The sequence below is a fragment of the Myxocyprinus asiaticus genome, chromosome 21 (assembly GCF_019703515.2).
Source record: "Myxocyprinus asiaticus isolate MX2 ecotype Aquarium Trade chromosome 21, UBuf_Myxa_2, whole genome shotgun sequence".
In the NCBI taxonomy this organism is placed as follows: Eukaryota; Metazoa; Chordata; class Actinopteri; order Cypriniformes; family Catostomidae; genus Myxocyprinus; species Myxocyprinus asiaticus.
Genome location: NC_059364.1, coordinates 21,326,994 through 21,340,341, shown reverse-complemented (window position 1 = coordinate 21,340,341; position 13,348 = coordinate 21,326,994). Strand labels below are relative to the sequence as shown.

General features: G+C 36.8%; 1 protein-coding gene across 1 annotated transcript in view; it reads left to right on the top strand.

Moving 5' to 3' along the window:
* Positions 1-4,162: 4,162 nt before the first annotated feature.
* The window catches only part of LOC127411839 (sodium/potassium/calcium exchanger 3-like), a 184,465-nt gene continuing 175,279 nt past the window's right edge, over positions 4,163-13,348 (top strand). Inside the window, exon 1 of the mRNA XM_051647654.1 lies at positions 4,163-4,552. Within this exon, the coding sequence (XP_051503614.1) occupies positions 4,378-4,552 (175 nt within the window). The 5' untranslated portion in view covers positions 4,163-4,377. The remainder of the gene's footprint in view (positions 4,553-13,348) is intronic.

Here is a 13,348-nt window from a genome sequence, read left to right as displayed (position 1 = left end):
GCTGCCCCACAGTCCAGTTTAATCCAATGGATCATTCACTCTTCACTTCCTTTCATAAAAAGTGCATTGTTGTTTTAGCAACGGCATTAGGCACGCAAGCCATGTGGTCAGTGGGAGCAGACCCAGTTGCTGACATAGTGCTGGCTAGAACTGTGCTCAATATTTGAGGAAAGAGATGCAGAACATAAAGCCACTCTTCCCCTGCAGTGTTTTACATATTTCTGGGAGTGAACAGTATATATATATATATATATATATATATATATATATATATATATATATATATATATATATATATATATATATATATATATATATATATATATATATATATATATATATATATATATATATATATATATATATATATATATATATATATATATATATATATATATATATATATATATATATATCTATATATATATATATATATATATATATATATATATATATATATATATATATATATATGGATGCATGCTTTTACAGCTATTTACAGCAGTTTGCACCTATGGGGTTTTGAGGTTTGTAAAGGTGAGCCGAACTCAAAATCAACCTATAATGGTGCATGCTAAGAAAACACTGATCTGCTGCTAAAATGATTTACGCGCATGGAAATGGTCTGACTAGTCAATCTCTGGATGGTCAGAATATTTGATAAATACCAATAGGAAAGAATAATCGAAAACGAGTCCTCTATAATATCTCAGTTGTTTTTCCTAGACAGCAATGAGATCAAATGGAGACTTTTGCTGAAATGTCCTATTTCTCTGTGCTCAGATTTACCAAAGTCTGCAAACAAAAAACAGAGTATTCAAGATTAACTTTTTCCAAGACCAAAATTATTTGTGCTATGCTATCCACATAAAAGGAATGTTCCGGGTTCAATCAACAGGATTTGTAGCATAATGGTCATTACAGTAGAAAATATTTTCGACTCGTTCATCGTTTATTTAAAAATCACAGTTAGAGTAAGGCACTTACAATGGAATTGAATGGGGCCAGTCCATAAACATCAAAATACACACTGTTTCAATAGTTTAGCCACAAGACGTAATCATCATATGTGTTAACAAGATTTTAGTGTGATAAAATCTCTGTTTTACATGATTTTAGTTTATATATTAAATTTAATTTATAACATTGCTTTGTCATGGCCATAAAGTTGTAATATTATAAATAAATGAACACTGATAAGATTAGCAAGTGAGTAGTAAAATTAGTAAGTAAAATCATGTTAACACATATAATGTTTATGTCTTGTGGCTAAACATTTATGAATGTGTATTTTTATGTTTATGGATTGGCCCCATTCACATCCATTTTAAGTGACTCATTGTAACCCAGTTTTTTTTTTTTTTTTTTTTAATAAACGAGGAACGAGTTGAAGATATTTTTTGTGGTAATCAATATTATGCCACGAATGCTGCTGGTTTATTGTAATTTACATTGAACCTGGAATATTTCTTTAAAGAAACAGTTTACCCAAAAATACAAATTCTCCCATCATTTACTCCCACTCATGCCATCCCAGATGTGTATGACTTTCTATCTTCTGTTGAACACAAACAAACAATTTTAGAATAATATATCAGTTCTGTAAGTTGTTATATGAGAGAATTTTAATTTTTAGGCTAACTATACCTTGAAGTCCTTTTTTACTATACAATTTCCTTTCTGCCCAATAGGTGGCGATGGACCCTTTTCACACTTCTGCGTGCCCGAAGCGGAAGTCGTCATAGTTGGGTAAACTTTGGAGGCGACCGGGAAGAACAGTAATAACTTTACTATACAATTTCCTTTCTGCCCAGTAAGTGGCGATGGACCCTTTTCACACTTCCGTGTGCGCGAAGCGGAAGTCGTCATAGTTGGGTAAACTATGGAGGCGATCGGGAAGAACAGTAATAACCAGGACCTCTACAGTGTTCCCATTTGCACAAATTCAAAAAAGAAAACTTCCGGATTTGTGTTTCCATGAATTTCCAAATGATGCTGAACTTTGTACAGCCTCGGAGGGTTCAGGCAATTAAATGGGAAGAAGATAACTTTGTATTTAAATGAGAAAGCACTTTCATCAGTGGACAGTATTTGCAAGATGAGGACTTACAGCATTCGCTCACAGGTGGAATTGTGAAACGCTTTGAAATCTGAGCTGTACCATCACGGTTTCATTGTAATGATTACACATCATAACCGACACAAGGAGAGTGTGTGTTTGACAGGGTTAGAAGTCAGATGGAGCGGGACATGGGTCTCTCCACTCCTTCACATCCTGTGTCGCCCCCATCAGGTATTAGTTTCATCAAGTACAACTCACAGATTTGTTAACTGTGCCCTCTTTTTTGCATTTTTGCAATTTATGGCAACAGATTTGTAGATTGTTCCTTAAATACATAAATATGTGCCTGCTGATATAACACACAACCTCTCAATAATAATTTATTCTTATCGACTTACCTTCGTATTTGTGCAGATAACCTTCGAAAAACAACTTGTAACCTTTGTTGAGTTTAGATTTAACCGTTGATGGACGATGCAGTCAACGTCTCCAAACGTAAATTCAGGCAAAACTTTTAAGGACTGTGAAAATGCATACACCTCAGCAGCGGCCATAGTAGCGGACACGTGAAAAGGGTCCACATGCATGAAGAATGAAAATCGACAAAAAAAGGAAAAAACGAAGAAGAAGAATGAGAAAGTGAAGACTGACAGTAAAAATGACCACTCTACTTCCATGAGGCAGAGTTATTGAATTTGCCATGCCCCCTTTTTCTAAAACCCAGCACTCCAAAGATACCAAATGAGCTTTATTGAGGCTGACATCATGCAGAAACGGTGGTTAAAAACAACAGCTGCAAAATAGCACCCTCAACTGACAACATGGAATAAAAATGGCATAAAGCCTCAATAATTCGCTGAAACTACAATACTATGAGAACGCGCAAAATTATCAGGTCAAAAGGGTCAGAGATGGCGGCCCGCGGACACATTTTGTTTGCTGTTTACAGAGTATAGAGCCGTCACAGAGACCGGTGAGATATCTCATAACACTTACTTCAGTAATATCTTTCTGGGAGTAGGAAAATTGTTTGCATACCTTTTCTTGAAAAAATTGCTTATAGCACCTTTAAATATTGATGTTTTTCTCACACTTACCTATCATATCGCTTCTGAAGATATGGATTTAACCACTGGAGTCATATGGATTACTTTTTTGCTGCCTTTATATGCTTTTTGGACCTTCAAAGTTCTGGCCACCATTCAATTGCATTGTGAGGACCTACGGAGCTGAAATATTTTTATTAAAATCTTCGTATGTATTCAGAAGATGAAAGAAAGTCACACACATCTGGGTTGGCATGAGAGTGAGAAAATTATGAGAGAATTTTCATTTTTGGGTGAACTATTCCTTTAATTTGATTGCAGTCTCCTCTTACTGCTAGTCAACAATTGTTTTATAAGCGAAATTTAGGAGAAACGACTGAGACAAAGTTAACACATACATGATACATAACTAAGATCTCCAATAAATGTCCTATGACAGAGAAACCTCTAAGCAATAACATTTTCCTGTAGGTATAAACAGTGTAAAGTAATGTGCTGCATCTTACAATATCTATTTATAGTAATGTAATTAAAAAAACAAAGGGTTTTTATTCTTATATAATATACATACACATTTTTTATGTAATTTCAAGAAGCCCAGTTTCACAGTAAGCCAGCACTGACAGCATCTGTTGTGCATTCAGTGCATTGATGTAGTGCCTGTAATAATACTTGCTAATCAACCAGCAGCATACTACCAATAGAGGGTGGCGATAAGCACTAGGTTTTGTTTGCTATAAATCGGACTATAGCTCCTCCTTTTAAACCAACCAACAAATGCCCCCTGATTCCACCCCATCTCTTTCTCTCATGCTCTCAATACATGAACTTCACGCGCTAGGTAGTTCACCGTTAGAACAGCTGCGTTTCATCCCGCTGTACGTTGCGTTCTAGTCTCTCTCTCTCTCTCTCTCTCTCTCTCTCTCTCTCTCTCTCTCTCTCTCTCACACACACACACACACACTCTCTCTCTGCGTTCACTTCCTTACTTTCACTCCTCCCTCCCTCTCTCTCTCTAAATTCTCAATCTCTCAGCAGCAGTTTGTGTCCTGAGAGAACTGGCACCAAACTGACGCATCCATGGGAGGCGGGCAGCATCTTTATTTTTCCACATTACAATTTGAAGTCATATAGGGGAAAATATTCACATTAACGCAAAAATACACGTTCGGTATTTCATCTTTGGGCTTAAAACTCTCCCAGCCCGCCTCAGTAGCACCATATCAGTTTTATATTTGTATATCATATCTGTAGCGTCGAGCTGTGGTGATGGATGGGGATGCCAGTATTCGCGAGTGGAATCGACCGCTGCAAGTGATGCTCCAGCAGAAGAAGATCAAAGCACGTAGGAAAAAGCGCAAGGAGTTGTTCGGGGGACAGATGTGCTTCATGGGTCTGCTGCTGCTCGTGGTGTCAGGCTTGTCCAATTTGGCCGGAAAATCCGGTGAGTTTCGATGAAGGTTATGCAGCAATGTGTGTTTGTGAAGGCGGATGGGAGTAATGGAAAGTTTTACAGGACAATCAATCAAACCTGCACTCTTAACTGTTTTAGAGGACCATTCTCACAGTCTTACAGTAACTGTTTCAGGGAAACATACACTTAACCGTTTCAGAGGAGAACCAGAATGAGCTTTATTGCCAAGTATGCTTACATACACAAGGAATTTGTCATGGTGACAGAAGCTTACAGTGCAAAGAGAATGCAACCATATATACATACTTACAAACATATACATTTAAACATACAGTATATACATATAGTGACATACAAATTAAAAACCACACTGTATAAATAAATAAAAAAATACTTGAGGCACCATTTGGGGTTCCTCAGCTTCCAACAGAACCTTCTGGAGATCCTCCAGACACTCTTTAAATGAGCCTCAGATATCCTATTTACGCCGATCAGCCACAACATTAAAACCACCTGCCTAATATTGTGTAGGTCCCCCTCGTGCCGCCAAAACAGTGCCGACCCATATTCTTCTCACCACAGTTATACAGAGCGGTTATCTGAGTTACCGTTGACTTTGACAGTTCGAACCAGTCTGGCCATTCTCTGTTGACCTCTCTCATAAACAAGGCGTGTAGAAGGGTCCACAGCAGAATGAAAGGAGGACACAGGGAAACGGGCTTCTCCTGGCACAGGTAAGGTTTTTAATTGACAACTTCAACGCTTACAGCTTCACAAAACTCATTAGCTTCACAGGTACGTAGTTTCACAAACTCATTAGCTTCACAAATACGAACACTCATAAACTCAGCTTCACAGACACCATGGAGTTCCTTGTGCCAGGCTCTCTCTCCCTCTCTGCTGGTGGCGTGGCTACTTATATGCCGCTCTCCCCATGCTCACTGGAATTAGAGACAGGTGTTAGACATAATCTAGCTCAGGTGCAAGCACCCTTACTGCTTTCTCTCTCTCCGGACGGATGCTTGACCACGCCCCCTCTGCCACAAGGCGTTTCCGTCCACGAACTGCCTTTGTTTTTAGCACCATTCTGAGTAAATTCTAGAGACTTTTGCAGACATTTGTATCAGCAGTTACATAAATACTCAAACCAGCCCGTCTGGCACCAACAATCATGCCATGGTCCAAATCACTGAGATCATTTTTTTCCCCCCATTCTGATGGTTATTGTGAACATTAACTGAAGCTCCTGACCTATATCTGCTACCACATGATTGGCTGATCAGATAATTGCATGGAATGATTGTTGGTGCCAGACGGGCTGGTTTGAGTATTTCTGTAACTGCTGATCTCCTGGGATTTTCACACACAACAGTCTCTAGAATTTACTCAGAATGGTGCCAAAAACAAAAAACATCCAATGATCGGCAGTTCTGTGGACGGACACACCTTGTTGATGAGAGAGGTCAACAAGAGAATGGCCAGACTGGTTCGAACTGACAAAGTCTATGGTAACTCAGATAAACGCTCTGTACAATTGTGGTGAGAAGAATATCATCTCAGAATGCTATTCTGAGATACGGGTTGGTGCTGTTTTGGTGGCACAAGGGGGAGCTACACAATATTAGGCAGGTAGTTTTAATGTTGTGGCTGATCAGTGTATGTCCTGAAGGAACTTCAAAATATATTTCAAGAGCCTCAAAGGCTTTCCCTCATTGAAGGAACCATTCACAGTCCTTACCGTTCTTTAAAATTCTTGCAGAAACTAAGATTACGTTTCTCAGAGAACTGAAAGGACTGGAGGATCTCCTGAGGCTTCCATTAGTGTCTTCCATCATAATCTTGACTGTTTCAGAAGATTACTTTACTACTCACACTGTTAACTGTTTTACTGTGACCATGAAGTGCAATTGTGCCTGGAGTGCAAGTTTCATTGTGCTGTGATTACATTTTCATCACAACACCAATCATGATAGTGTTGCTCGTGGTGTCAATATAGAGAGTGGAGTGGTTTGGTTTGATAATAGGCTGAGGACAGTGTTTCCCAACAATGTTGACAAATATACATGTTCAGATCCATTTTGACTTGCAGTATCAATGTTTAATTGGGATAATGAATTTGGTGCAACTTCACCAGCAAACAAGGTGCATGAACAGAGCAAAGCACAAATGAGGAGAATGAAACCAGCAACTCTTGTAGAGGGGAGAAACTTTATTAAACCAATAAAATTTAATAAAGTTTCTCCCCTATACAAGAGTTGATGGATTCATTCTCCTCAGTGTCATTGTTTAAAACAGCTTAGCATTTGGCAACACACTGACAAAATGGTTAATAAAATCCAGTGGTGGATGTTTCCACCATGAAAACCCAGACTGAGTTGAAAATGAATCATTGTTATCTGTAAATCCCTGACAGATTTTGTCACACCTGCGGTTGACCTGTTAATTATCTATTCATATTGTATATCAAAATAAGGGTTGGGAGGGTTACTTTTGAAATGTATTCCACTACAGATTACAGAATACATCCTGTAAAATGTAATTTGTTACGTATTCCGTTAGATTACTCAAGGTCAGTAATGTATTCTAAATACTTTGGATTCCTTCTTCAGCACTGGTAGATTTTTTCACTTGTTTTGACTATAAAAACTCTGCAAGTACAGTAAGACAAAATACACATGTTAAAAATACATTCTCTAAAAAACCCTAAATATCTTATGCAGTGTTCTTTCTTAAACAAGATAAATCAAATTGATCATGTTTTAAGGATTTTTAGATATTTTTACAGGAAAACAATACAAAAATTATTAACAAGAATAAGATTTTTGCCCTAATATCAAAAGACTTACTATAAAAAAAGAAATTATGATCTAACTTGACTTTTCTTGATAAAAAAATATGATCGTGCCTGGTAACGTGCATGTAAAATGGCTAGAAATAGCATTGTAGCATAGCGTAAAGCTGATAATTTACACAAGGTTTATTTCTTCTGCTCCAAACTTACTTCAAACTTATTTCTCTGTCTGCTGGTATGAATGTAACACATCATAAGAAAGTGTTTCACTGCTGATCAAATGCACTTTGAATCGTATCATTTATATGTATAAATGTTTTCCATCTGAATGGACTAAATATTAAATGAAACAAATGACAATAAAATGCAAAGTAATCTCTTCAGTAATCAAAATACTTTTGGAATGTAACTGTATTCTAATTACCAATGATTTAAATTGTAACTGTAGTGCAATACAGTTACTTATATTTTGTAAATATAAGTGTATATTTAATCCCGTTACATGTATTCCATTACTCCCCAACCCTGATCATAATATATGTCACAAATTTGATCATAAATATATCTCTGGTCAGGAAGACATGGCTTTCACTGTCAGAGATGGGAGAGAGGAGACAGTAACAATGTCTGTACTTATTTTGACAGGCTACCATGTTAAACATGCTTCCGTCACTTGTTAACAGTCATGACTCCTTTAATATCTGATGTTAGAGTAAAGCATGAAGTTGTACTCCTTAAAAAAGTTGGCAAATATTGGTATTTGCTCTCCATATCAGAGCTTTCTTATCAGTTGGTGTTTAGATTTGTCCGCTTCTTGATCCATGATATGCTGCAATTTGATTCTGTCCATATACACTCCATCTGGTCATTCATATCTGTGCAGCACAGCACAAAAAATAATTACTATCCATGATAATCTTACTGTCATATGCATTCCTTTAAAAGCCATTAATTGTGTTGTTTGTGCACTCAAAGAACCCTAACATCATCCAAAACAAAACCCATTCCTGTATAATACTTTGCATGTACACTTAAGGACACTGCATTTAAAGATAATCTGGTTGTGTAACGTAATCTTAACAACTATGTACATTAAAAATAATGCCGTTCGTTGGATGAAATGGATAGAGCATTTTCATTAACATGTGCAGGGTGTTATAAAATATGGGAAGTTGCTCTTTTGCAAATACCATGAGTAAATAGGATGGAGGGAGGGGGAGAAAGCGAAGAGGCAGATGTGGAAAGGCAAGAACAGGGGATGATGATGGGATGGAGAGCTGTGCCGTGCTATCTGCCAGGCAGCACAGATGCTGATGAAGTGACTGCTCTGTCAGTTGCTGACTGGCTTTGACAGACATGCTGTTTGCATCTGGGCCAGCCAGCTTTCCCACAGAAGGCCAGCAGCCTGGCCTCTGAGGTTTTTTATTGTTTTACTGAGGTTATTTGCTTTGAAGCTCTTTGTTATTTATTTATACATTTTTTCACATTATTTCCATGCACTTTCTTTCTTCCCATCCTCCATTGCTCTCTCTCCCTCTTGCTTTATGTTGTTCACTACCCTTAGCTCTCTTTGACATCAATTAATGTTGCCTAGTGAGCCCAGATGCTCCCAGGTAACTCCTGTTCACACACGGAATGCATGCTCTCATGCGGACGATGGACAGAGAAAGAAAAAGTGACAGAACGAGAAATGGAGAGTGTTTTAGGTCTTCCCATACTCCCTGCTAGGATTGTTTTGGGCAATAGTAGAGAGTGGTTTGATGTAGTTTGGCTCAAATGTATCAAAAGACGTTCTTTAGCAGGTTAAGGAAATGCACAATTCTGGATAAACCTAAAGCTCTGTAAGATCTGTAGTTGTCCTCAGCTGCAGCCTCAATTTCTAACTGTTGTGTAATGTTTGTGAGCCCCTGTAGTTCATGCTGTTTTTCAGGGACATAGATTTCAAACATTGTAACTAGAAAAGGAAAGTTCATCCAAACAAACTTTAAATGCTGGCTTGACAAAGCCTTGATATTTTATTATCCGCTACAGGGTTTTAGAGTTTACTGAGTTATGTCGTCAAGGCAAGTTGTAAAATTGGACATAACTTTACACAGAAAAGGTTAGTGAATTATATTATCACACTAAAATCATATTAGCATGCATGTTGGTTATGTATTGTGGCTTTACATTTTAAAACAGTGAGAATATAAAATGTACATATTGGTCCCATTCACTTCCATTGTAAGTGCCTCAGTAACCTAGATTCCATCCACTTTTCATGCTATTTTGTTATCGACAAAGTGAAAATGCGTAAATAAAAGTTTGGGAAATTTACCGTCTTCCGCCTGTTTCCATTCAAATGGCCTTTTATCGATAAAAATGGTGTGCATGATGACGTCATGCCTAAAAAATGTAGGCATTTGTCGCATAAGTTTTGGTTTATCCAAAAGAAATCTGCCCTTAAGCCGTTTCCATACAGAAATGTGTGTATATCACTAATTGTGTACCTTTTGCCTCCCAGATGTCCCTAATTTGTTTTCCTCCAAATTTTTGGTAAAATGGGGAGAGTATTGAGACATTTCATTGAAATTAGCCAGTTTACTGTCATTTTATTTTCACAAATAAATGCAATCAGAAGACAAGGAATTGCAATCAAAAGGGAACAGTTACCCTTCTGATAGGACTGTAATATTGGTCCTGATGTTGCGCCTATCACAGGTTGCCACCGGTTCCGACCCGAAAGCGAATCGTCGTAGTATAAGGACCATCCATCGATGTGTATATGCTGTGTGCACAACTATTAAAGAAACATTGATGTGGTGTAATATCAGGGTTTACATATGATACATTCCTGATATTCAGTAGGCAATTTTGAACAATCATCTAATCTAAAGCATCGCCATCACAACTGCATTATGTCCCACATATTTGTCCAGCAACTTTTAACGACCAACTGAACTTGATTATCATCTAAAATTAATTTTAGCTTCATAATTCAATTTACATTTTCTGAAGAAGCTCAGCAAAGGCGATCCGAGGTAAAGAGGGTTAGATTTAAAATATTTAAAAGTTTTAAAATTTTCAAAAGCTCTCCGCATTGGACAAATAGTTCTGATATTTTTTGTCTACAGAACAGGGTAAGGCTAATTTAATTTTGTGTAAAGAAACTTAAATTATTGTATATAAGCTGGGTTGGGAGGGTTACTTTTGAAATGTATTCCACTACAGATTACAGAATACATTCTGTAAAATGTCATTTGTAACGTATTCTGTTAGATTACTCAAGGTCAGTAACATATTCTAAATACTTTGGATTACTTCTTCAGCACTGGCAGATTTTTTCACTTGTTCTACCTGTACAGTAAGACAAAATACACGTTAAAAATACATTCTCTGAAAAACCTAAATATCTTATACAGTGTTGTTTCTAAAACAAGATAAATCAAATTGATCATGTTTTAAGGATTTTTAGATATTTTTCTGGCTGGAGTCACTCAGCACATCCTGGATTCGAGCTCATGACTCCAGGGGTGGTAGTCAGCGTCAGTACTCGCTGAGCTACCCAGGCCCACAACATGAATTTTCTTGATAAAAACATATGATCTTGCCTGGTAACATGCATGTAAAATGGCTAGGAATAGCATTTTAACTTAGTGTAAAGCTGACAATTTACACAAGGTTTATTTCTATTTCTTCTGCTCCAAACTTACTTCAAGCTTACTTCTCTGTCTGCTCGTATGAATGCAACACATCTTAAGAAAGTGTTTCACTGCTGTTCAAACGTTCTTTGGATCACATCATTTATATGTATAAATGTTTTCCATCTGAATGGACTAAATATTAAACGAAACAAATGACAATAAAATGCAAAGTAATCTCTTCAGTAATCAACATTTTTGAATGTAACTGTATTCTAATTACCAGTGATTTAAATTGTAATTGTAGTGGAATACAGTTACTTATATTTTGTATTTTAAATACATAATCCCGTTATATGTATTCCGTTACTCTCCAACCCTGTATATGGGCCTAACAGTATTATTTTTTTCGTTTGGTAATTAATTATTTTATTTTAATGCTTTATTCATTTGGTAATTTATTTTATTTCATACAGGGAATTTTGCTGGTATTTTTTTCAAAGTATAAACAATACTTTTATAGAATCGGGCTATATAGTGTCCCTAAAAGCACACTGATGCTTTTCTCCTAGTATTGTGTATTTATTTTTAATTTAAAACATCTTTGTGCATAGAAATGACATATTTTCTTTTGTTTTTTGGGGGGGGGCTAATTCCATGACTGCCATCTATTATTCTGAATAGTGTGGAAAAGCAACTGCGATTAAATTAATCACAAACAGTGGCCATTAATTTGCTCTTCGTGCACTTGTTGATGTGCATGATACGAGATATTTGTGTTGGTACTTCTGTGCAGGTATGTGCAGGTATGCCGTTAAGATCAATCCATAATCACGTACAATAAACTGGCTTTCAAGGATGTATACCTTGTCGTCATGATTAACACAGGCTCATGATTGGGGTAAATTCTGTCATGTGACACCACATTTTTGCATTAATGCCAATTTTCTCGACAAAAAGTGTTTCCAAACCAGTTTTTCATGACATTTGAAGTATCGACATAGAGTTTATACACTAGAGTTAAACGAAAAAATATTATGTCGACCCTTGTGAGATTGTAGCGATAATTTGCATTTCCATCAGCTTTATTTTGATGCGCTAAAACATTTTCCGCAAAAAATCCTTGGATGGAAATGTAGTTTTTTTTAGGGACAAGTCTAAATTAATGTTTGTGGTAATCAACATTATGCCACAAATGCTGTCGATTGAGCTTGACTTAAGAAAAGATACATAACCCTAAGTTAGAACATTCCAAACATCTGTACCTGGTATGTTGGACATAGTTTGAAGTGAGTTCCATTTTAAAATTTTGGTCTCAGGTTAGGAACTTTGGAAAAATCCTAACCTAAGTTTGTACAATATCTTGAAATCTCTGCACTTGTCCTCCCACGTTTTGGGATATAATAAGTACTCTTATGTTGGGGATTTTGTATTACACCTGATATTTGTCAGTCTCTGAACAGTTACTATATTTCACATGGCATGTCCTTGACATTGATTCACATCACAGAATCTTCAATCTTTCTTGCTACCTGTGAATAACTAACATAGTTGTGGACAAGAGAGCACCTTTTCAGGCACTTATAGTTAAGGAATAGTTCCCCCAAAAATTCAAATTCTCTTATCATTTACTGACCCTCATGCCATCCCCGATGTGTATGAATTTCTTTCTTCAGCAGAACACAAACAAATACATTTTGGAAGAATATTTCAGCTCTGTAGGTCCATAAAATGCAAGTGAATGGGTGCCAATTTTTTTAAACTCCAAAAAGCACAGATAGCCATCATAAAAGTAATCGATACGACTCCAGTGGATGAATAAATGACTTCTGAAGCAAAATAGATATAGCGAAATAGGAACAGATCAATATTTAAAACTTTTTTTTTAACTAAAAATTCACAATGGTCGAGGTCACGCAGGCTCTCGCGTGACGTAAGCGTGTTGACGATCACGTGAGAACTCACGTGTGAAATACAAAAAATAAGGAAGCGCATAGATATCCATACATAGATGCCATATTCGGCTGGTTTTTATACGTCAACTTCTTGAAACACCATCTTGAAACAGTACAGCACTTCAGTTTGTAAACAGTGCAATATCACAATTGTTCTGAGAAAGTATAATTTATTTCTCTGTATATGCTTCTTAAAGTGTAGATGAGCATATCTCCTCTCTATAGGTGACATAACTTGCTTAACAGATTTTTGCATAGCTTCTTCAAGTCGGGTTACTTTTATTATTCTTGTTGTTTTTGATTCTCTCTCTCTCTCTCTCGCTCTCTCTCTCTCTATCACCCACTCCTGAGCACCTCATTTATCATCCACACCAGCCCACTCCTTACCTAGTCTCTATTTGGACCAGAGCACTTAATTATTTTAGCTAGTTTTACAGCACGCTGGGCCACCAGTCTGACA